The sequence below is a fragment of the Chiloscyllium plagiosum genome, chromosome 16 (genome assembly GCF_004010195.1).
Source record: "Chiloscyllium plagiosum isolate BGI_BamShark_2017 chromosome 16, ASM401019v2, whole genome shotgun sequence".
Lineage (NCBI taxonomy): Eukaryota > Metazoa > Chordata > Chondrichthyes > Orectolobiformes > Hemiscylliidae > Chiloscyllium > Chiloscyllium plagiosum.
The window spans coordinates 20848448-20873654 of record NC_057725.1 but is presented as its reverse complement, the minus strand read 5'-3'; the positions used below and the strand labels follow the sequence as shown (position 1 = coordinate 20873654).

At 38.1% G+C, this 25207-nt stretch overlaps 1 protein-coding gene and 1 long non-coding RNA gene across 3 annotated transcripts in view; one reads left to right on the top strand and one right to left on the bottom strand.

The window, feature by feature from the left end:
- Positions 1 to 22160, top strand: part of caprin1b (cell cycle associated protein 1b) — a 108791-nt gene extending 86631 nt beyond the window's left edge. For both annotated transcript variants that reach the window (XM_043705514.1, XM_043705513.1), the window contains 4 exons: positions 193 to 396; positions 7620 to 7726; positions 10355 to 10418; positions 21883 to 22160. In XM_043705514.1, coding sequence (XP_043561449.1) covers positions 193 to 396; positions 7620 to 7726; positions 10355 to 10418; positions 21883 to 21965 — 458 coding nt within the window. In that variant the 3' untranslated portion in view covers positions 21966 to 22160. The remainder of the gene's footprint in view (positions 1 to 192; positions 397 to 7619; positions 7727 to 10354; positions 10419 to 21882) is intronic.
- On the bottom strand, positions 18788 to 19719 carry LOC122557679. Its single transcript, XR_006313906.1, has 2 exons — positions 19437 to 19719; positions 18788 to 19051 (listed from the first exon to the last, which is right to left on the bottom strand). It is a non-coding gene; the product is annotated as an uncharacterized LOC122557679 (long non-coding RNA).
- Positions 22161 to 25207: the final 3047 nt, after the last annotated feature.

Below are 25207 nucleotides of genomic sequence, written 5' to 3'. Positions count from 1 at the left end.
TCTTCTATATCTGCCTGGTCCAATCTTTAAATTAATTTGAACTAATTATAAATTCATTTTATGATCACCATCCCTGTTTTACACAATAAATGAACTTAGTTACGTTGTTCCTTTTAGTTCTGTTTTGGAGACTTGTAGCTTTCATTTTAAATTGCATGGTGTTGAGCTCCTGTTTATTTTTTCCCTATATAGTGGTTAGTCCTTACCATGCACCTCAAGACCAAACACACCCTGCTGGAGCAACTCATCAGCAACTATCTCAACAGCCTCAACAGAACGCAGGCTTTGCACGTACAGGACAGGCTTTCTACAACAGCAGGGGTGTGTCACGTGGTGGCCCACGCAATGCACGAGGAGGAATGAATGGCTATCGTGGACCTGCTAATGGATTCAGAGGTAGGAAATAACTTTGAGTCTTCTGACTTGCATTTTGTGCACATATTAGATTATCACAAATTGCATTCTGATGAAAAAAAAGCATGCTAATATACAAATGTTGGCCCAGAATTTGCTGTAGCAGGACATCTAAGAGGATCCGTTCATTAAAACTCTCTTTGCACCCTTCAGTTCATAAATATGTGCATGAAGGTGCTGAAGATGCAAACTGGTCTTAGTAAAGTGAGGGAAGCAGGTTCATTGAAACATGAATGAACAGAACATTGGATACTTTATGTCCTTCCTAACTGAGGTTCAAGGATTGTGATAAGTGTTCAACCTAATAGCAAAGAAGCATGGATAGAAAATAAAAGCAAGACTGTATTTAAAAAAGGAAAAATGGCATAAATATGAATCAGTTTTCTTTTTTAAAAGTAAAATTGACCTTTGTAAGGCCTGCCTGAAAAGTTGAAACCTAAACAAGTTAGCTTACAGTGCCAGCAAGGTTGATTGTCAATGATTAACATGTTAAAACAACACGGTCAATAACTGATCAGTATCTTTGAATATCTGTGGTATGTTTAATTTGTATCTGCTGAGTAAATACAGCCATGGATTCAGTGCTTGTCAATCATGAAACAGAAATGCCATTTTTAACCAACCTAAGAATGGAGTGGTGCAGCTCAGCGTCTTCGCGATATTTGTATTTAACCACAAGATTGCTCTTTGCCTGAGATCATTATTATTGTCAAAACTAGGGAGCATATTTTAAGGTGAGAGGAGAAAGATTCAAAAAGGACCTGAGAGGCAACTTTTTCACATGCAGTATAGTTCATATGTGAAATGAACTGCCAGAGGAAGAGGCTAGTGTAGGTATAGTTAGAACATTAAAAGACATGTGGACAGATACGTGAATAGCAAAGGGTATGGGCCAAATGCAGGCAAGTGGGACTAGTTTAATTTGGGAAGCTTGGGCAAAATGATGTGGCTACAATGGAGACCAGGGCAGGACTGTGTATATGCTGTATTCAAGGAAGGCTAGGAAACAGGGAGAATGACAACATCGATTAATTGTAAGAGTATTGCAATGTTGGAGAGTGTCTGTTCCCCAGTGGAGCCTTGGATGGAATGTTTTTGGCTATAGCTTAGGAACAAGATGCAGGAATGCGGAGTAGTTGTAACTGAGGGAATTTTATCTGATTCTTGGCTGGAATTGTTGTTGGGTAGGTCAGGGAGGGGCAAGAATTAAAGTAAAAATGGAGTGCTAGAAAAACTCAACAGTTAAGTGGGGAGAGAGAAACAGTTGTCATGTTAAATCCAGTATTACCACTGGATTGTTTAAGAACAAAGGTGTCAGTTGGATGAGGAAAACTAGAACCAGGCTGAATCTGGAAGGTTCCAAGCAGAGTAGATAAAGCAAAAATAAAAGGGCCCATTTAAGAAAAGACAGGCAGCTAACATGGAAAGAAACCTAAAAGCCTTCTCTTGGCCATTGAATAGAACCAAGTTGATTTGTAGAAGAGGATTTTTACGTGGGGCACAGCTGAGATATTTTGCATCTGTCTTTGCTGAGGAAGATGATGCTGTTGAGGCCGTGGTGATTAGGTAATGAAGAGACTATCTGACATAGCACACTGTTTCCATTACAATCAAGCCAAGTGATTAACGTTAATTCAATGCGAGTGTAGGAAGGCATTTCAGGAGCAGCATCATAGAATCCCATGAAGTCCACACCAACCATCTGGTTGGCGTGGGATGCTCTTCAGTCATACCTAAATAATGTGCTGACCTGATGAAGCTGCAATGTAGTTTGCCTTCTAATCAGTGAAAACAGCATGTGATAAACAGCTAAGTGATCCCACAACCAAAAAATCTGATCAAAGCATTGCACTTCTGCCACATCCAATTGTGAAAATTGGTGGACAGTTAACAGAAGGCAGCTTCGCAAAAACCCCATATTTCATGGGAGAATGCAGCTTGTCAGTTTACAAGAAGAGACAAAATCATTTGCAACTATGCCCAGCTAACAGCACTAAGTGCATCAGCGATTTCTGTCTCCTCCTGAAGTCCCCACATCACAGATGCCAATCTTGAGGCAATCTCACATGCCACACGTGCTGTCAGGAAATGGTTGTAGCTACTGTTTACTGGAAAGGCACTGGACCCTGACAAGATCCTGAGAACAGAGTTGAAGATTTCTGCTTCAGAAATATCCATGCTTCTTGTGAAGCTGTTTTATTAGTTAGAATTGTGCAGTTATGTCCTGTCCACAAGAAGCAGGATATATCTAAGCCAGTCAATTATCATCTCGTCAACACTATCTATAATCAGCAAAATGATATTGTCATCAACAGCATTATCAACTGACACTTGGGCACCAATAAACTAGTCACAGATCCTGGCATCATTGAGATAGAGACAAAAGAACTGACCTTGATATAAGCCTATTGTAATTGTCCTTGACATTAAGACAGAAAGAAACCTTGGTGAAATCGAACTGAATGGAAATATTTTCTGCAAGTTGGAGTCAAACCTTGTACAGAGGATGTTTGTGGTATTGAAGAAAGTAACCTCTAGTCCCAGGTTATCACTGCAGGAGTTCCTCAAGATAATATTTTCTGCCCAGGCAACTTCAGCTGTGTCATTTCCCTCCATCATACGGTTAGATGTTTGCTGTTGATTGCAACATGTTCGGCATCTTTTGCAGTTCCCAGATACTGAAGCAATCCGTGTCATAGTGAGACAGCATGGAAACAAAATCTTTGGTCTAACCCCTCCATGCTGACGATATTTCCCTAAAATCAACCCGTCCCACTTGCTTGAATTTAGTTCATATCCCTCTAAGCCTCACCTTTTCATGTACCTGTCCAAATGTCTTTTAATGATGTCACTGTAATTGTACTTGCACCCACCTCTTCCTTTGACAGTTCATTCAACATACAAACCTCTGTGGAAAAAAGTTGCCCCTCCGGTCCCTTTTAAATCCTTCGCCTTTGACCTTAAGATATGACCCCTTCTTTTGAACTCTTATAGAGTCATAGAGATTTACATCATGGAAACAGACCCTTTGGTCCAACTTCTCCATGCTGATGTCCTAACCTAATCTAATCCCATTTGCCAGCACCTGGCCCATATCCCTCTGAAACCTTCCTATTCATATACCCATCCAGATGCCTTTTAAATGTTGAAGTTGTACCAGCCTCCTCTGACCGCTCATTCTATGCACGCACCACCTTCTGTGTGAAAAAGTTGCCCCTTAGGTTCCTTTTTAAAATTTTCACCCCTCACCTGAAACCTATTTCCTCTAGTTCTGGATTCCACCGCCCCAGGGAAAAAACTTTGTCTATTTATCCTATCCATGCCCCTCATGATTTTATAAAGCTCTATAATGTTACCCCTCAGCCTCTGACACTTCAGGGAAAACAGCCCCAGCCGATTCAGCCTCTCCTTGTCGTTCACATCCTCCAACCCTGGCAGCATCCTTTTAAATCTTTTTTTGAACCCTTTCAAGTTTCACAACATCCAATAGGAGGGAGACCAGAATTGCACATAATAGTCCAAAAGTGGCCTAACCACTGTCTCATACAGCCGTAACATGACCTTCCAAATCCTATAGTCAATGCTCTGTCCAGTGAAGGAAAGCATACCAAACACTGCTTTCACCATCCTATCTACCTGCGACTCCACAATGAAAGAAATATGAACCTGCACTCCGAGGTCTCTTTGTTCAGCAGCACTCCCGAGGACTTTATCATGAAGTTTATAAACTTAAACCCTCCAGTCCCAGTAACATCCTGCTAAATCTTTTCTGAACCCTCGCCAATTTAATAATATCCTTCCAATGGCAGGGTGACCAAAACTATGCACACTGCTCCATCAATGTCATGTGCAATTTAAATGTGAAATCCCAATATACTCTGTGGTCTGAGCAATAAAGGCAAGTGTTCTCAACAACCTTGCCTCTATCTGTGATGCAATTTTCAAAGAGCTGTGTACCTGAACCCTGAAGTGTCTGTCCAACAACACCATCCAGGGCCCTACCATTAACTGTATAAGTACTGTCTTTGTTTGCTTTGCCAAAATGTAGTATCTTGCATTTATCAAAATTAATCTCCATCTGCCACTCCTCAACTTGGCCCATTTGATCAAGATTCCTTTATAATCTTAGTCAACATTGAAGATGTTTATCTATGCTGCCAATTTTGGTGTCATTGCAAGTTTATTAACAATTCCTCCTAAATTCACATCCAAACAGTTTACATTAATGACTAACAACAGTGGATCCAGCACCGACCTCAGAGGAACACAGCTTGTCATGGGCCTCCAGTCAGAAAAACAAACGTCCACCACTACCCTCTTTTTCTAGTCAAGCCAATTTTGTATCTAATTAACAAGCTCTCCCTGAATTCCATGTGATCTAACTTTACAAATCAGTCTACCATGCAAAACCTTTTCACAGGCTTTACTGAAGTCCATGTATACAAATCTGAAGATTTGGGTGTGGCTGATAGATTGCACATAACATTGCCTGGCACTTCTATGCTGTAGATGTCCATCTGCAGTAACAAAATTTTAACCATCTCCTTTTGACACTCGGTGGCATTAACATGGCTTAAACTCCCACTATCAACAATCTGAGAATTGCCTTTTATCAGAAATAAAACATGTCCAGTCACGTAAATACTGTGGCGACCAGAACATGGCAGAAGCTAGGAATCCTGCAGTGAATACCTCTCTTCTTGACTTGTCAGTGCCTTTCCAACATCTGCAAGGCACCAAATCTGATGGAAAAATCTCCATTTGTTTGGTGAACACAGCTATCGTAACATTCTGAGCTTGACATCGTGTTGAAAAGGTGTATGATTACCATTCACTCTCATTTTCTGCATGAATCTCCAAGGTGTATGAGTGGCAATGGCTTTCAGACCTGGAAATCAGTGCTGTGAACAGCATGCTCATGCTAATTGCCAAGCACAGAGCCTTGGAATAGCTGTACTTGCACTCAGCTTAGGATATTATTATTGTTGGATTCTGATTTCAAAATACTGTTGGATGTGGTAATGTTCTGTGAAGGTTTTTTTCCCCAAAAGGTTAAAGTCCATTTGGAGCAGTGACCTAAATAGATGAGTTCCAAGAAATCATGTGACTGCATTGTGTCTGGGAAACCCTTATAGTCTGAATTAATACAATGTGTACATTGTTGAGTTGATGACCAGCACAGTAAACCCATTAGGGCAATTAGTTTGGAGACCTTCTGTTTGAGACTCAAACTATAATTCAGTTGAGACAGTAGAACAGTTTCTCAAAGCAGAAAATCAAGTTTGTTCAGGTGAGTAACTTGCCTGAGTTGTAGTGTTTTTCTTTTGTCAAGCTTCCAAGCCAGGTCAGTTTGGATAGGGATCTTGAAGTTGTTATAACTGAGAAAGTTCAGGCCCTCTGAATTGAGAGGATTATGTCAATAGACTTGGAAATGAATCAGCAGAAATAAACTACCTCAGCAATCCCAAGGAAAGCAACTGGAAAACTAGTGAAGTGAAAGTTTAGAAAGCTGTGACAGTGCTATTGCTCTGTGATTGAGTCTTGTCATACATTCATGAAAAACGGCTGAGATGTTGTTTTGATGTCTGTGTTTAAGATCTTTAGCATGTCTGCTGGTACAATTGCAACATTTAACAGGCATCTGGATGGGTATGTGAATAGGAAGGGTTTGGAGGGATATGGGTCAGGTGCTGGCATATGGGACTAGATTGGGGTGGGGTATCTGGTCGGCATGAATGAGTTGTTCCGAAGGATCTGATTCTGTGCTGTACATCTCGATTACTCTATGGATCTCGCCAGAAAGGGAGCAACTGTTCTCATTGGTGTAAAGGTTGAGGGCACATATTTTGACAAAAGAAACAGTGTGTGGCATTTTTTTATTCATTCACAGGATGTGGGTCACTAGCAAAGCCAGCATTTATTGTACATCTCTAATTACAGTTAACAGTTAATGACATTGCTGTGGGTCTGGTGTCACATGTAGGCAAGACGAGGTGAGGTTGGCAGATTTCCTTCTGTGAAAGATGTTAGTGAACCAGTGTCACTAGGTTAAGCAGATTCAACAACTGTTTTATGGTCATTATTGGACTCCTTAATTCCAGATTTTTTTGATTATTGAATTCACTTACCATTGTCTGCAATGGCCGGGATTTGAACCTGGATCCTCAAAACCTTCACCATGGTTCCTGGATTAGTCATCTTGCAAGAATACCACAATCTCACAGGCTCCCCAAGCATTTGAATACACTGCTGAAGTGAGTTGAAGGCTGGTGGTTGAGGCAAGGCTTGGGTTTGGCATGTGAGGAATTGCTCCTAGAGAGAGTCAAGGCCTCTCTTTTGTGTAAACATTCTTTAATTAATCAGCTATGTTGGTGACAGAAGCTGTTCTGTTTTAAGTGTTTGGGACAAAAGAGCAAGACCTATGCAGTTCTAACTTTATGTGAAAAAGTCAAACATAATTGTCTGAGCATTGAGGCTAAATTAATCTAGCAAAAAATTGAAAATGATACCTGGACTTAAGTTACTTAATTAATAACTTACATGCTATAAATAGGATATTAGTTTTATTGCATGATCTTTTTCATTGGTCTCTAATAAGTTTCCTTCAATTTGTAAAGTATTTTCACAACCATTTCTAACCTCCCTTCCTGAGTCCTCCCTATCGTTTTCACAATCACAGAATGATTCTGTGATCTTCATTACATAGTGGACTGCTTCTGTTCTTTATATCTGTCACTTCTATTACAATACCTCTTAACTAATTCTAGCCTCTTTGGCAATCGTAATTTTAATCACCATTTGTGGCCCTGACTTCAACTGCTTACGCCCTAAGCCCTGGAATTATCTTCCTAACCATCTCTAGTTCCACATTTTATTTTTTCCTCAAAAACAATTCTGAAAACCTACATCTTTTGCCCAGTTTTTAGCCACTTTCTTTCATATCAGGAAACAAATGCTGGTCATACTATTAATGCTCCGTGTGTGTGAATAAATAAAAATTGAATGTAGCTCAAACTTTAATTTTTACTTCACCCTTCTTTATGTGAAGTGCCTTGGTACCTATTGTTAAGTTAAAGTTGCTCTTTGAAATATTTATAATTAACACAAATGAAGAGTCTTGATTTGCGTCAAATAGTCAGGCTGAACGTATCTCATTCATGTCAAAAATCGTTGTGCGTAACTTTTGATTGTTAATTCTCTTTCAGGTACATATGAAGGCTATCGCCCTACATTTTCAAACACTCCAAACAGTGGTTATGGACAATCTCCATTTTCTGCCCCCCGTGACTACTCGAACTCTGGCTACCAACGTGTAAGTGTTTTCTTTTAAGTTAGTATTAACCATGCTTAGGCAAAGTGCAGTCTGTCTTGTGTTGGAGAATACCTTAAGTTAATTGTTATAAAGGCATGCCAGCTCAATGCTGTATGAGATATTACTCATGAAAAGGTTTCTGCCTGTTCAAAGTCAGAAGTGACACACAACACCAGGTTGTAGTCCACCAGGTTTATTTGAAATCATAGGTTTTTGGAACACTGCTGCTTCATCAGGTTAATTAATCTAGTCCCATTTGGCCATATCCCTCTAAATCCTTCCTATTGATACCATCCAGATGCCTTTTAAATGTTCTATTTGTACCAACCTCCACACCTCCTCTGATAGCTCATTCCATACACACACCACCCTCTGTGAGAGAAAGTTGCCCTCTGTTCCCTTTTAAATCTTTCCCTCTCACCTTAAAACTATGGCCTCTAGTTTTGGACTCCCCTACCCTCGGAAAAAGAACTTGTCTATTTGCCCTATCCATGCCCTCATGATTTTACAAACCATTCAGCCGCCAGTGTTCCCAGGGAAAAGCCCAACCTATTCAGCCTGCCCCTATAACTCAAACCCTCCAACCCTGGCAATATCCTTGTAAATCTTTTCTGAACCCTTTCAAGTTTCATAACATCCTACTTGTAGCAGAGAGATCTGAATTGAATACAGTTTTACAAAAGTGGCCTAACCAATGTCCTATATAGCTGCAACATGACTTCCCAACTCCAATACTCAGTGCACTGACCAATGAAGGCAAACGTGCCAAATGTTGCTTCCATCAACCAGCAACTCCACTTCTAAGGAACAATGCAACTGTACCGTTAGGTCTGTTTGTTTGGCAACACTCCCTGGGACCCTTACTCTTAAGTGTATAAGTCCTGTCCTGATTAGCCTTGCCAAAATTCAACTCCATCTACCACTCCCCATCCCACTGGCCTAACTGATCAAGGTCCTGTTGTACTCTGAGTTAGCCGCCTTCACTGTCCACGTATACCACTCATTTTGGTATCATCTGCGAACTTAATAACCATATCTCCTATATTCATATGTTTTCCGAAAGAATGAGGAGAGCTTGAAGTTAGGTCTTAGACCTTTTGAAGCACAAAGCCCTTCTGCCCACAATTCTACATGTAACCACCATATGTTTATGGTACTCTGTATTAATCCCTATAGAATAAATTAACTTTGCTAGTTTTTGAGGAGACCGATTATTTTAAAAGGTCTGTTCGATCACTCTTGTGCTTATCGGTACATGAGCATAAGTTGAAGCATATAACTCAATTGCACCAGTCTACTTTAGCATTGGAATTATTGAAAAAAAAAGGACCAAGACCCAATCTAGTTGTAGAAGGACTGAAGTTAGGAGAGAATGTGCTCTGGGAAATAGACTTGAAACGGTTGTACCATATGCTTTCACAGAATTGACACCCTGTTAGAATTTGGACAAGCTATTGACATCTGTCACAGTTATTGGTTATTCAAATATTTGCTATGAAGTTTACGAAAAACCATGTTTAAGAACAGAAAATTTTACAGGAGTAATTTACAAAACTGATCAACTCCTGAGGGAGAAGTTGATAACATACAGAGTTGCAAAACAAGTAATTGGTATGTTAAATTGAAAATATCACTAGCTGATTTTTTTTTTGAGATAATTGAAGCTGTCGAGACACCAGCTTACTTGTTGGCCTGTAATTTATTAGACCGGATATTCTCAATGTCTCATTAATAGTTTATCTAATAATATCTAACACTTGTTAGTTCCGCAGATGCTAGTTCCGTCTCTCAAACACCCTACCCCTGTTGTAATTAATAATTGTCAATAATTGATTCCAGGGTAGGTTTGGTGAAGGTAGGAAAAATTGTAAGATGAGCAACCAAATAAAGATGCATTTAACAAGATGTAACTCTTCTCCAAGATCGAGTAGTCAATTCACTTTCTAAATAAATTTTAATATTGCATTTTTAGAGCAAATTATTTTTGCCAGTGGGTGGATTGCTTTACAGTGCACTATGCCAACTTAAATTCTAAGTCAAAGGCCTGTGTTTTTGTTGAAGTTCTAACCAGTGTTTATTTTTGATAAGTCTGCAGGTTTCACCTTGTTTGCAATGTCCATTTTAATTGTTTTAATTGTGAATTAGCTTCCATGATATTCTTCCTGGCAGAATGGGAGCTGTTCAATTTTTGAAAAAATACATGAGTTTGAAGATGTTTTAAACTTAGAACATTCCCCTGTGAACTAATGTTTGAATGAAGTGGAGTGATTGGAATGTTTGAATCTATAACCATTCTAGCTTGAACGAAATTGCATGTTTGGTCAAAATGATTTGTGATAACTGTACATGTTCAAGGTCCCTGGTTCTCTTATCAACCCAATCAGTTAGTGCTGATTAACCTGACCCTGTTGGCATTTCTCAGTGATTTGTATTCTATTTTTATTGAGTTCTTCTGGCAGCATCTGTGGAGATGTAAATAGAGGTCTAAACCAGAGTCATGTTGGACTTGAAAGCTTAACTTGGTTTCTGTCTCCACAGATCGTGCCAGACCTTCTGACTTGCTACAGTACTTAGTGTTTGTTTTTCTGATTTCAAAAAAGGAACTTAAGAGTGTACATTGTTTTATAGGATGGATACCAACAAAACTTCAAGCGTGGCTCTGGACCTGGTGGACCTCGGGGCACTCCTCGAGGTAATGCTCAAGTGATGCGCTCCTAATGAAGGACTGGAGAAAGTGAAATATTGGGCACTGTTTAATTTGTCTTTGACAGCTACAATGCTGCTCCGTTCTAGAGGGAGTTGACGAAGTAAAATTTATTTGTATGAGTAGGCCACACAAACTCTTATTCAAATGTCCCATCCAGAACATATTTGTTGAAGCTTTAATCTTTGTTTTCACTCTGTCAGCTTCGAACAAAAATAACCCAGCTTTATAAATAACCACCTTCAATTCTTGAGCAGAAACTGTTCCTGGTAGTTTGCACCTACATAGAGCGCGAAAGAGAGAGACGCCTGTGTTAAGAGAGCAAATGGTATGTCAGTTTTGTTCCTGAAAACTTGAAAATTCCTTAATTTATTTTTTGTAAAAAAAAAAGTTTCTTACTACCATCTTTATGCTACCGCCACTTGTCCCTATCTGGGAATATTTTGATAAAGTTCATTTGCGGATGTTTGATTCACTGGTTTTTAAACTTGAGGCTGTATTTCTTTTTCTTCTCTGCCTTTCAGAGCTCCCGAGAAGTCTGAGTTTGTAAATTGATGTTGCTGCATCAGAGAAAGTTTCAATAAAGATGTGTTGCACACTTGCAGCTTGTTGCTGATTTCTTTTTGTCTTGTGGAGTCTGCCTTTTCCTCTGTCTGTTTCCATGCTGTCACTCTAGCTTTCTGGGGAAATTAGCTGCATTTCAAGCAATAATGCACAGTTTGTCTTTGCAAGTTTCAAAATTCTAGCAGTATTATAGCGCGAAATCACTGTCTCGCTGAGTAACCTGAGTAACTTATTTTACTAGCTCATTTATGGATAGGAACGTCTGTGGAATTCTTGGTTTCTGAACTGATTCTAAACTTTTAGGTAGTTTTTGGTTAAAGGCCAGAACATTAGTACATGATATTTTGAGCTGCAAGCATGACCCTTTGAGCAGTCCAAAATAAGGATATATCTCAGTCAAATGAAGCATTTAAATAGCAGTACACAGGTATCTGTTTTTATGAAGTGCATTCCTCAATGGTTGTGTTTTGGAGGCAAGGACAACCTTTATAACAAATCTGGTAAACTTGTTAGTGGTTTTGGTCTGATAATGGTCATCTTAAGCGAGTGTTTATAGGATATCAATTAGGAATGAAACATAACCATTTGGTTATCTCATTTTGAGAAATGCACCATTTGTAATCCTGTCTCATGTCATCTGAAGTGTGATGTACATTTTGCTTAATTTATTGGCTTGCTTTACTGAGGATCGTGATTTAAATTGATGGGACACAACTACAATATTTTCTTGATTATTGGAACAATCAAAGACAAAACCTTCTCATGTTTGGATCATAAATTAACAAATTGCATGTCTTTTGAAGTATGCCTGATAATAAAATGTCCCATGATGTTTCAGTTGTGCAGTTATGTTTGTGAATGACCAATTCTTAAAATTATTCTAAGCCAATATAAGTTGATAAGTACATGGAAATTCAATGTTAATCTTAGTTCCATGTTTTACCAGGACTTCTGTTGGCCAACTGCAGAAAGGCATTTGTAAGGTCTAATTTGGTATTGTTGAAAAAACTTCTATACTGTTTGAGGTCAGTTGGATAACTTTTTGTCATCTGAGTACACTTACTTTATGAAGTTACAGCAGCGTGCAACGTGTAGCTTATTTTGTACATACCTGTTGTACTGGTTCTGTACACTTGAGTACAGAAACAAGTAGAATTTCTTAAGTCTTGGTTAAAGGATATAATTCTGAAAATTCAACAGGTAATTGATTTTTCTTGAATGACACATGATATTTTAGTGCGAACTGTTGCAGGAAATGCAGCTAATTTTATTGAGATCTGACATGATTACATTTTGCATTTACATCCCAGCATTTGGAACTTCTGCTTATTCTGTCCTCATGGCTAACTGAAAATTGAGTGACAAGGAATTCACAACAGTTTGTATAAGCTTGATCTGTCCTATAATCTTTGTACAGCATTGCCAAACTTGTCTTATCTACTAATGCTCCTTTGCAGCGGAATTCTATTTAACTTAACCCATACAGAAAGTTACCAATTTTATGTTCCTCATCTAAATTTTCAGTTCACACCTTCCCAATGGAACGCAGCATAAATGAATTTGATCATCAGAATTTATGTTGAGGAATAGAGAAACAAAACATGCAAAAGCTAATTCTGGTCATAAGAATTTGTAAAATTATTGCAAATCGAATAATTGATTTGTCAATATCACAAGATTGAGAAGTTTTATTAACTGAAATCCACCTAAATGGTTGGATACTTGTTTCTAAATTGCTAATGGTTAATAACATTAGTGAGACCTACATTGAATTAACCTTGAAGCTGAGCTGGTTCCCTATTCAGAACATTGCTTTTGTCTTAACGAATTTAAGCAATTTTCATTGGAGTTTTGTTTTCAGTGTTGTACTTTGTCAACTCCAATTGAAACTGGTTTACAGCCAGATCAGAATTGAACTGTTAATTCTCTTCCACTTTCTCAAGCCTTCCCATCTCAATATTGAACTGCTACACTGAACTTGAGATAATGCTTTTGAACTTAGATTTGAGTGCTTAATGTACTATGAATATGATGTTAGAGGTACACATTTATGAAACAATTTGATATTGCCGATTTTGAAGAACAATATAAAACACCAGTTGCATTTTTTCAAATGCTGAATATTATACCAGTTCATGTTAGATATGTGTCTTGTGAATTGCCAATTTTGCCCCAGCTGTCCTTTGGTTGAAAGGATGCAAGCACTTAATAGCTAACTTGCACTGGGAGGTTTGATGGAAACAGTATCAATCATCAAAACAAGCTTGCATTTTTGCAGCATATTATCTACTTTGGGAGGAAGCCAATGGTTGTGATCTAGAGCTCTTCTATGAATGTCCTTTATCTTGAGGGCATTTAAATGAACATTGCATTTGCACATCTCATGTACAATGTTGCTTTGTCATCTCCAGGAGTAATTAATACTCAATTTGGACATTATGAGAATATTTAATACTGTCCATATTTGAATGATGTTTTGAAATGAATTCTAAATTCCAATAATAACTATTCTCTGACTGAATTGTAACTGTTCACACTTGTGCTGAAAATAATGCCCCAGCGATATTTGTGGGATTTTTATGTGTGTCTGTAATTAATTGAAATGGTGATAAAACATTTCAAACATCTCAGACATTTGAAACCATTTATTCTGCAATTTTTTGGTAAGTGATCCTGAAATGGAATACCAAGATAACTAAGATCCTCGTGCAAGCTGTTTGAAGCTGCTGTGACAACGATTGCATGGATTGGTTAACCATTCAGGAAAATAAATATGTTGTGCAATGTGTTTTCAAACTATTTTGTGCAATGCAGTAAATACTCAATATTACTCCGCTTTCAGTTTTTGTCCAGATTAGCGACCAGTATTAAACTGATATTCGTTGAAAGAAACAGCAGTCTTGAGCTTTAAGGGACAATGGATCTTCTAATGCTGCTATGTCAAAAAAGAATATAATAAATCAATATCCCTACCTGCTAGCATATTGAAACTAGAGACACCCACTTAAGTATTTATGTAGTATTGTTAGGAACTAAGTGTTTGATTTTCTTTTTGTGCTGATGTATACATTGTGTAATTTAAGCTTTGTGATTGGTTAGCTCTATACAGGAACTAGATTTATGTGAGGTTTCTAATGAATAATGAGAATAGTATACTTAGTACTCGCGAGTTTTGAGAAGAGTTGTAGCTCAGGTTGAGGTTCTGCATGTAGGCTTGCTCGCTGAGCTGGAAGGTTTGTTTTCAGACATTTCGTCACCATACTAGGTAACATCTTCAGTGATCCTCCGGACGAAGCACTGCTGGTGTTTCCTGCTTTCTATTTATATGTTTGGGTTTCCTTGGTGATGTCATTTCCTGTGGTGACACCATTTCCTATGGTGATGTCATTTCCTGTTCTTTTTCTCAGGTGGTGGTAAACTGGATACAAGTCTGTGTGTTTGTTGATAGAGTTCTGGTTCCCCTACAACAAAGACATCTCAAATGACTGCCAGATTACTCAGACCCCTTGGCATCATGGTAGCCCACAAACTCACCAAGACACTAAAACAGCAGCGAATGAACTTGAAAGACAACAAGCAAAACTAATGTAATTTACAAAATACTTTGCAAGAGCTGTAACAAACACTACATTGGACAAACAGGCAGAAAACTAGCCACCAGGATATATGAACATCAACTAGTCACAACAAGACATGACCCTCTCTCACTAGTATCCTTACATAAAGATAAGGAAAGACACCACTCCAACTGGGACAACACATCCATCCTAGGATGAGCCAAACAGAGACATGCACGAGAATTCCTAAGGCATGGCATTCCAACTAAACTCTATCAACAAACACAGTGACTTGGATCCCATTTAGCACCCCCCGAAAAAAAACAGGAAATGTCATCACCATAGATAATGACATCACCATAGATAATGACATCACCACAGGAAATGACACCAACCCAAGGAAACCCAAACAAAAATAGAAACACCAGCAGTGCTTCGTCTGGATGCTCACTGAAGATGTTACCTAGTATGGTGATGAAGCATCTGAAAATGAACTTCCAGCTCAGTGAGCAAACCTACATCCATACTTAGTATTGTTTCTCTAGTGTTGTGGGAATGGCTATTACCTGTACTTTTGTGGTTTGAATGACTGACCTGAGTTGATTTGAAGAATAATCTGGATACGATAATGTATTTTAGTGTGCAGTCTAAATGTTTCTAAATATGTCTTCATTTGAATATTCTTTGGAACGCTTAACTACATTAAGTACTGTTTTATACCATGGGCTTCTGCACAAGGTAGTTTTTCTGTCATTACAATCTCATGTTCTTAGTGTGAAGAAAGAATTATAGTTAAAGTAGTTAATAGTACTGTGCCATAGTACCAGAGTGATGAGTTTGGTTCAGTGGAGATACTGTTTTCAGTATAAATTAGCTCAACTGGCATTTTATTTGGTTTACATTTTCCAAGATGATTTTGCTAAGTTAAACATGCATTAAAGAAAGCTCTTCCCTGTCCGTCTAAACACATTTAACATGTTAAATCCTTCCTAATAATAAAGAGGATTGTAGTCAAATTTTATTTACCTACTTATGTTTTGTTAGCATCATTGTCTCGAGATGAGTTTTAGCTCTGGTTCTGATGGAAATACAATCCTGTTCCTCCAATCATTGTGATTTGAGCTTTGCATTATATTTTCTTCCTGTATCTTTGACATAACTTAATGTCATTATGGGAGGTGTGTAGACATCTAAAATGGCAACTCAAGTTTGCCTACAACATTTATCACTCAATCATTGACCAAGTAAATCGTGATTTCAGACAAGTTCATTTTTCCCCCTTGTTAAGAACTATTTCACTGCCTGCTAAGTTGGAGGTGTGAATTCATTATTTTTCTCAATTGTTCTGAATGGAGACAAATTTATTTTAAACACTTTTTATCTGTTAGTGTTGAACAAATTGTAATAGCAATAATAACTATAGAATTTTGTTATATTAACATCAGAACCTGGTTATTTTTAGTCTATCACTACTAGACATGATGTCTTGTTCATAAGTATACAAAACTAAATTCGCAAACAGGAAGTATACGGACACAATTGAGTCTGTAATATTCAGTGGTTTGTTTTAATTATTGTCTCGGCACTTAAAGTGGGTGAAAACACAAGTCTGTTCCACAGAATCTAGGTAGTCTGTGAATTTCTTTTTGGTCAGATCAACTGGCTAAAGGACATGTATAAATAATCTTGACAATTGGTATGCAAGGTTGCACAACGAGTCTGTCGAGGGACATAGATGAGTTAAGCAAATGGGCAAAAACTTGGCAGATGGAATATAATGTTGGGAAATGTAAGGCTCGGCAGTTTGGCAGGAAGAATAGAAGAGCTGGAACATAAATGAAGAAATTCTGCAGAAAGCTACTGAACAGGAATTTGGGAACCCTTGTCTGTCCGTGAATTTGAAAAACCTAGTATCCAACTGCAGCGGGTAATCAAGAAGGCAAATGGAAAGTTGGCCTTTATTTAAAAGGAAACGGAGCATAAAAATGAGCTTTTTTTCTAAGACTGTACCAGGTGCAAGTAAGACCACAATTGGAATACAAAGAAGGATTTCTTTCCCCTTATGGTATCAATTTCATTCAGCAGTTTTTAATTGTACAGTTCATAGAAGATGCTTGAAGGATCAGATCTTAAATCAATCTCGACACAAGATTGCTAATCGTCTCAATTTTTTCAAAAATCTTGTTATCTCAACCCCTCTATTTCAAAGCAGTGGTATAATTACCTGATCAAAAGTTGTGAAAAATTAACATGGCTATTTTGGTGTACTGTATTTTTGAAAAGCAGGTGAAACTATTTGTTGACCACTTTAATGTGGACTGCAGTTCCCATCAGTTAAATTGCTTCATATTTTGATTATCAGTCTGCTGGTGACAGAATCATAGACATCTCTTCTATGCAATTGTATGGTATCTCAAATGATACACAAGCTGCAGGGTGTCACGTCTGAGTTTGTAGGCATGGCAGACTGACTTATTCTGAATGTGCGATGTTTGAGTTTTGGATTTCTGAAAAACATCTATTGCTTTTTTTTTGCCTAATGGTACCCAGATTTATTATCTTGTTTTCAGCCTTTATTGTGGTGAGATGTAAAATTAGACCTCTGGATTGCTCATCTGTATGCTGTTGTTAACTTCATAGATACTAACTGTCCAGGGTTTGAGTTTTCTGTTTTGGTACATATTATTTGAAGATAGGGATGTGGTTTGTAACACTGACTAGAGATTCAGGTAAGTAAAAAGTTATAATGTTTTCTAAACTAGAACATCACATGCCAATTTGTTGAAGAAAGTGCAAATACCTTTTGAGAGTACACAACACACTGCCACCTCGCTTTATGGTGAAAGTAGAAAAAAAAGAAATGTCTTTGGTGGTATAATGCACAGCCACATTCGGATCGGGAATATCGCCATCTACCAAGTTTAAAAGTGCCTCTTCGCTCAAAACATCAGGTCAAAGTTCACTATTTGGACAAACTGTCGGAATGTTGCTAGCATGTAAAACCATCTCTCTATCATTGAGATTTTCAGGAAGGCAGAAATGAGAAGATGGGGTGAAATACATCTTTTGTTGTGCAATTTATTTGTTTTTTTTTTAAATGTAGACTTAATCCAAAAGATTCTTTTTTGTCCATTTGTTCTTGAAAGATAAACTGTTGGATTATCAGTTATTGCACAGGCATTTATGTTGCTTGATTTGAGCACTACAGGTCATTCTGCTAAATGCGTGTTTCATTAACGTGAATTCACAATAACATGATTGATGAATTGGGGACACTGTTTCTAAAACGCAATGTTTTAAAGCACGTATTGGTTATAATGTGATTCCAGCCCAATGAGTTTAAATAGTGCTGCTATTCTGCGATTTTCTTGTAACACCAGGTTTGTACAAGAAAGGAACTACCGCATTATAGCAGAACTGACTGTAGTGTACTTTATATATTCCTCTGACCCTAGACTGAGCAGTTACTGTGCCTTACTCTACCATATTTAAGGTCTAGTTTGAGTGTCTTGTATACACATATTTCATATTTTTGTATAGAAATAGTATGAAAAAAATTCGAGCTCACAATCATTATAAAAGCTTTCTTAATTAAAATTACATGCTATTAGTGATTGAGGAAATTCTTCCAAATTGAATTTGGGAACATTCAACGATTGGTAAAGCCTTGCGATGTATATTATGCCACTTGATTTGTGCCTGAGGGAGAAATTCAATTTAAAAAGAACTATTTGATTAGAACAGTTTGAATGTAACACTGAGATGCATTAATAATGATTACTGAACCCGAGATTACTTTTGTATGCAATAGTTAACATAGCTATATACAATGGTCTAAAATTGCATCACTGCCTCAACACATTTGATTGGTTGATTCAAGCTTCAGATTTTAAATTTTGGTATATCCATTTTCTGCAGCTGGAAATTAAACCTGTTAAATATTTTGTAATGTTTCAATACGAAGCATTTTTCTCTTCTGTAAGTAAATATCAATGGATGTATCCATTGTTACATGCACTAATTTGCTATTCAGAATCACTTACTGCCTGTGGCGGTAAATAATCTAAAGGAATTAGTCAAATCTGAGACATTATATTTGTTCTTGATCTCCAGTTCTACCATTATGCTTTGAAACGAAATAGCATGCACGTGTATGTGCCCCGTACCTTCTAGGACTGAAACAATTAATTTCGTAAATGTCTGTTTGCGTACATTTCTACAGAGAACCAACACAAATAGTTTTCATCTGTTATAATCACCTTTTGTAGATGTTTTCTAATCAACCTGTAAGAAATATTATATATCCCGGAGCAGTTGGGACTTGAATCCAGAACTCTTGGCCCCAAGACCAGGACACTACCGCTGCGAGAAGTGTTCTCTTAATCACATCCTTGTCTCTAATGGTGACATGATTGTTTCCAGTCTTTCTTTTCATAAATCACATTTATGCCATATTTCTCCTTGGCTTTTGAGTAATTTGGGCATCCTCTTTCTTTCCACCTGTTGTGTGACATAAAAGAGCTGATTTTGCTTGGAGTTGAAAATATTATTGAAGATGTGTGTTTTGTCATTTACCCCAATGGCCCTATTTGACATTCTCTTAGCTCCTGTGAAGAATGTGCCTAGGCTGCAAAACAACGGACTTTGCTGGGTCCCATTGGGTTAACATTGTGCAATCTATACCTCATGAAAAGGTTCTGGCTTAGTAATCCCGAACCCCAGGGTAATGTTCTGGGGATATAGGTTCAAATCACACCAAGGTAAATGGTGAAAAACATGAAAAATCTGGTATAAAAAAGGCTAATCTGATGGTGATCACAATGAATTGTCATAAAAACCCATGCAGTTCACTGATCCTTTAGGAAAGGACATCAAACACCCTTACCTGGTCTAGATCGAATCTAATGTACATCTGATTCCTGACCCTCAAACTCTCAATGGTTGACTCTTAAATGTCCACTGAAATAGGCTAGTAATCCACTCAATGCATCTGCACTTTTTTTTTGTAGCTGTTGGATGTCAGGCTAGTTTTGATTTTACAGTTTTCTGGATATGAAACAGAATTAATTGTTCCAGGTGGCTCGAATGTAGAAGTCAGAGGATGGTTGTGGAGGGTTGCTTTTCAGATTGAAGGCCTGTGACCAGCATTGTGCCACAAGGATGAATGCTGTGTCCACTGCTTTTAGACATTTACATAAACGATTTGGATATGAATATAGGTATGGTTAGTTTGCAAATGACACCAAAAGTAGAGGAGTAGTGAACAGCAAAGGAGGTTACCTCAAGACACAACGGGATCTTGATCAGATGAGCAAAGGAGTGGCAAATGGCGTTTAATTTAGATGTATGTGAGGTCTGCATTCAGAGTAGGACTTACACACTTAATGGTAAGGTCCTGGGGAGTGTTGTTGAACAGAGAGATCTTGGAGTGCAGTTTCATATTTCTTTGAAAATGGAGTCACAGGATAGTGGAGGAGTTTGGTGTGCATTGAGTATAGGCGTTCGGAGGTCATGTTGCGGCTGTACGGGACACTCATTCGGTTACTATTGGAATACTGCGTGCAATTTGCTCTCCCTGCTATCGGAAGGATGTTGTGAAACTTGAAATGGTTCAGAAAAGATTTATAAGGGTATTGCCAGGGTTGGAGCTCTAGGGAGAAGCTGCCAGGCTGGAACTATACTCCCTGGAGCATTGGAGGCTGAGGGGTGACCTTATAGAGATTCATAAAATCATGAGGGGCATGGATAGAGTAAATAGTGAAGGTCTTTACCCTGGGGTGGGGGAGACTAAAACGAAAGGGTAGATGTTTAAGGTGAGAGGGGAAAAATTTAAAAGGGACTTTGGGGGGGGGGGGGGCAACCTTTTCACCGAGAGGGTGGTGCATGTCTGGAAAACAGCTACCAGAGGAAATGGTGGAGGCTGGTACAATGACAACATTTAAAAGGGATCTGGATGAGTACGTGAATAGGAAGGGTTTAGAGGGATAAGGGCCAAATACTGGCAAATGGGACTAGATTGGTTGAGGATCTCTGGTTGGCATGGACGAGTTGGGCTGAAAGGTCTGTTTATATGCTGTACATCTGACTGCCAACTTTAGAACTTCCATTAGTCCACCTGTAAAATGCAAGAACATCAATTTTTAAGCCCCTTCAAGACAACTGTTATTCTTCAGAAAAAGCAATTAATATTAATGCTATTAGTGAGTGAGTTTGCACAATTTACTGAAATGCAGAGAAGGAACATGCAATGGACATTGCAAGTATTGATTTAACCTGTTTTTCTCCCTGACTCTGAAAATGATCAGTGGATACCCTAATTGCAAAGTGATAACATGGATTGGAATATTATACAATCAGATTTTACTGATTTGTCTGGATTGAAATGGGCTTTCTTACTGTAGCTAACTGGTTGCTGCATGTTGAGCATTATTTTAATAAATGGAACTTAATGGAAAGTTTGAGGTGCTTCATTTGTCAAAAAATACAGTTGCAGCATCAAGACATTGCATTCAGTTTTGCTTGTTTTGTGCATCTAATAAAAGTAAAATATTTCATCTGGTGATTTAATTGAGGAAATGATGTACATCTCCATCGTGTTGCGTTGTTACTGCCAACTCAAAATTCTGCTCAACCCTGCACTTTGAGCTGAATTTGAGTTAGATTTTCATTCATAAAGTACAGTGTGCTAATGGTGATTCCAAGATGAGTTTTAAACTGCAAGATTTAGCTTGTGTTGTTTCTGGTGGTTAGCATGACTTGAATGATGTCAAAATGGACAGCAGGTTTTTTAGTGAGCAGGATTTAAGTTACAGCTTGGCATGCAGCTGACTCTTTGGGATGCTTTCATCACTGTGAAGAACATCTGATTGTTACACTTTATTTTGTAGTCTATTTTATAGAAGACTCAAATACTTGTTCATGAAAGCACTTCTTGCTTAATGTAGTAAAATGACATTAAGTGCTTCACTAAATTATGGGAAATGCATATGGTCCGGAGGTAAAGAGCCCGTAGTTAATGGTATCATCAAAGGCATGAACTTTCAGATAAGTGAAGCATTGTGGTTCAGATTCTGGAATGTGAAGTGTGCAAACAGAATTGTTCTTTAAAATAAAACTTGATAGAAGTTTAAACTTTATACAACCTGGGTGGGTTGAAGGATAACAATGGAGATCCTAGCAGTCCTTGCACCAACCTCTCTGGTAGATTACATGCTTTCCAAATTTTGTTTTACTACTTTGGGTGAGTTATACCCCACTCTGAAGCTTTTATGCTTTCTTATTCAGTACTTGCTGGGAGGTAAATTTTATTTATTTTTGGTCTTATTTTGCAGGCCGGGGAGGATTGATCAGGCCCAGAGGTATGAATAAAAAGATTGTAACTGCGACTCAGATGACACCTCAGGAAGTGATTTAAACTGGACCCTCCCTCCCCATGCCTGATGATGGGGGTTTTTGTGCAACTGTGAAGTATTTCAAACAGCAATCATAAATACCACATGAATTTATGGATTATTATACCCTCTGCAACCTGACTTGTAACATCCAACTAGTCCCAGACAGTGGAATCGAATGCCCCCTTTGTGGCAATGATTGCACAATGTGATTTTTTTAAAAAAAACTAAAAATACCCTAAAATAAGCAAAAACTGTAACAAGAGAAATAAAACTTTTTACAAAAATTGTATTATTATTTTCAGTGTGTTTTCTTGGTATGTGTTTGGCTTTTACTCAAGTCATTTAATTCTCCTTGCTGCTCTTCCAAAATAAATTATGATATGGAACATAGATTCACATAAATGTAGCAAGTATTTTCTAAGGTACATTTCTAAACAGTCTGTAAAATTATTCCAGATTGCTAATTTGCAATTGAGTTCTAATTCAAAGAAAAAATTTAAGTTGAACTGAAACTGAACATCAGTATGATCAGAAATGTTTATCTTCAGAAAACATTACATTTGTGGGACGTTTCTTCAGTGGGGGCGGGAGGGGAAATTGTGTTCAATACTTGACAGCAAAAGTGTTATTTTTACATCAGAGATTATAGTTTGAATTCCAGTTTTGACATTTTTAACTTGAGTTTCCTTTGGAGAGGTGAAAGTGTGTTTCTCAGGAATGGGGACGTCCTTCCATTTCACTCCATTCCATAAATGCTGACACCATTGTTTAATTTGCCTTCTGTCAAGGTGGTCTTCCAAACTGAGAGAGATGTATATGTTACACAAATTCAGACAGTGAAAGCAGGATTTGTATCTTCGTCAGTTAATCCCAAGTAGAAATTGATTAACTTTGAACAGATAATAGTTTGAATATAGGACAGTGCATTCTTAGTTGGCAAGGATGAATATTAAAGTTCAACTCTATCTCATGAACCAAGTATCTGAGCTGTTAAGTTTGAGAAAGATGTTTCCGTTTTTGGTTTCTACCAATGGGTTCAATTTATTCATTTGTAAACCCCTATGTCATATCTTTAATTTATGACCAAGAGCCTTGTGCTGGAACCAAAACTTACAAAGAAGGTCCTCAAGAGTAATTTCATACCTGCTAGACAGACTAAGTGTACAGAAATCTTGACCCAACTTCATCAGATAAACAAGGGGAAAAAAAACTCCTACCTTTTCCTCTGCCCCCCTTCTTCAAACGTCACTGGATCTGAAATAGTGACCCTGCTTTCTCTCAACACATGCAGCCAGCCCTGCAGAGTTTCTTTAATAATTTCTATCCCTGTAACATGGAAGATATTCCCTTCAGTCTTTACGCTTGCTTAGTAGATTTCTTAACTTGGAATAGATTGCATTACAAGCTGGGCCCATCCGATCTTGCAAAGTCCAGAAATAGGTTTTTGCCAACACCAAAAATGTAAACAAATTTTCACCCTCTGGTGATTGATGTAGGTACTGCAAACTCATCTGGCCTTTTGAAAATAAATAAGGAAGATAAAAGTGTAATTTTCTTTGAATTCTGACTTTTTTATTTCTGTATTTTTTTGTTTTTTTCTTGAAGCCATTGATATTTTTTATGATAAAAATTCTGCAACAGCCCAAATGGACTATTCTTAACATTTGTAAGTTTAAAATAAAATCAAATCACAACACCAGGTAATAGTCCAGCAGGTTTATTTGGACACACTAGCTTTTGGAGTGCTGCTTCTTCGTCAGGTAGCTGTGGAGCAGGATCACAGAACACAATTTATAGCAAAAAATTAGTGTCCTGCAATGAACAAACTACATTGCTGTTAAGTCTTTCATCTTTTAGAATGGGTTGCAAGTTTTGGTTCATTAATATGTAAATCGTGTATGTTTGGACAGGCTTTGGAAAGTCGAGAAGTGAGTTACTTAACGCTAATTTCCTGGGCGTCTGACCTGCTGTTGTGGCCACAGTACTTATACAGCTAATTCGGTTCAATTTCTGATCAATCGTTAAGTTCCCCCAGATGTTGACCGTGAGGGATTCTGTTTATGATAATGCAATTTGGTATTTAGGGCAGATAGTTAGATTCTCTCTTTGCTGATGGTCATTGCCTCGCACTCAGCTATTTTTAAGTCAGTTGCAAGCCAATCAGTTGTCTCAATTTTTGTGATCAGCTGTAAAATAGAACAGTACCACATTCTCAGCAATTAGTGATAAGCAACAAATGCTGACTTGGTCACAACACTCGCAACAAGTTAGGGAACATTTTCCTAAAATAAAAAAATCAAAACTCCCATTGCCCTAAGCAATACATTTTTAAAAATTCCATGTCACCCCCATTCCACTTGATGCCTACAAAACATCTGAGATGACTAATTCATAGAACTGGGGACAATACTAAGTTATGGGACCAGATTCTACACTGGGTGGGAGACATCATTGCCTATCATCATAGGAGTTTGATAGCATTAGTACTCCAACCCCATTGCATCAATGTGGACTTGACCAGTTTCCTCATTTCCCCTCCCCCTACCTTACCTCAGTTCCAAACTTCCAGCTCAGCACCATCCTTATGACCTGTCCCAACTGACAATCTTCCTTTCAACCTATCCGTTCCACTCTCCTCTCCGTCCTATCACCTTTACCTCACCTCCATCCACCTATCGCGCTCTCAGATACATTTTCCCCAGCCTCGCCTCCTTCCACCTCCTTCCATTTATCTTTCCACCCCTGAGGTTCCCAGCCTCATTCCTGATGAAGGGCTCTGGCCCAAAACATTGATTTTCCTGATTCTCTTGATGCTGCCTGACCTACTGTGCTTTTCCAGCAACACACTCTCAAGGTGGATGGGTGAGGTTTGTCGTTGACAGTCATTGCCTCAGCAATTGTATTCAGTTAAAGTAGTATGGAAATACAGATTAATGTGTTATATGCCTGAAGAAACTTCTAGTATCTGCAGAATTAACACAGTGAGACATTTCATAGCTGCAGCTGATACCCTCCAAAAGCCACATGAACAGAGATTGACTGAGGAAAAAATTGGACGATGTTCAGCAACTACAGTCCAGGTTCAAGATGTAACAAGACTTGGATATTATCCAGGTCTGACCTGAGAAGTGGTAAGTAACATTCACGCCACACATTCCAGACAATAGCCATGTCCAGGAAGAGACTATTAAGCCATCACCCCTTGGTATTCAATACCAATGCCACCACTTAATACAAGTCGAGATCTCTCTCCCTCTCTCTC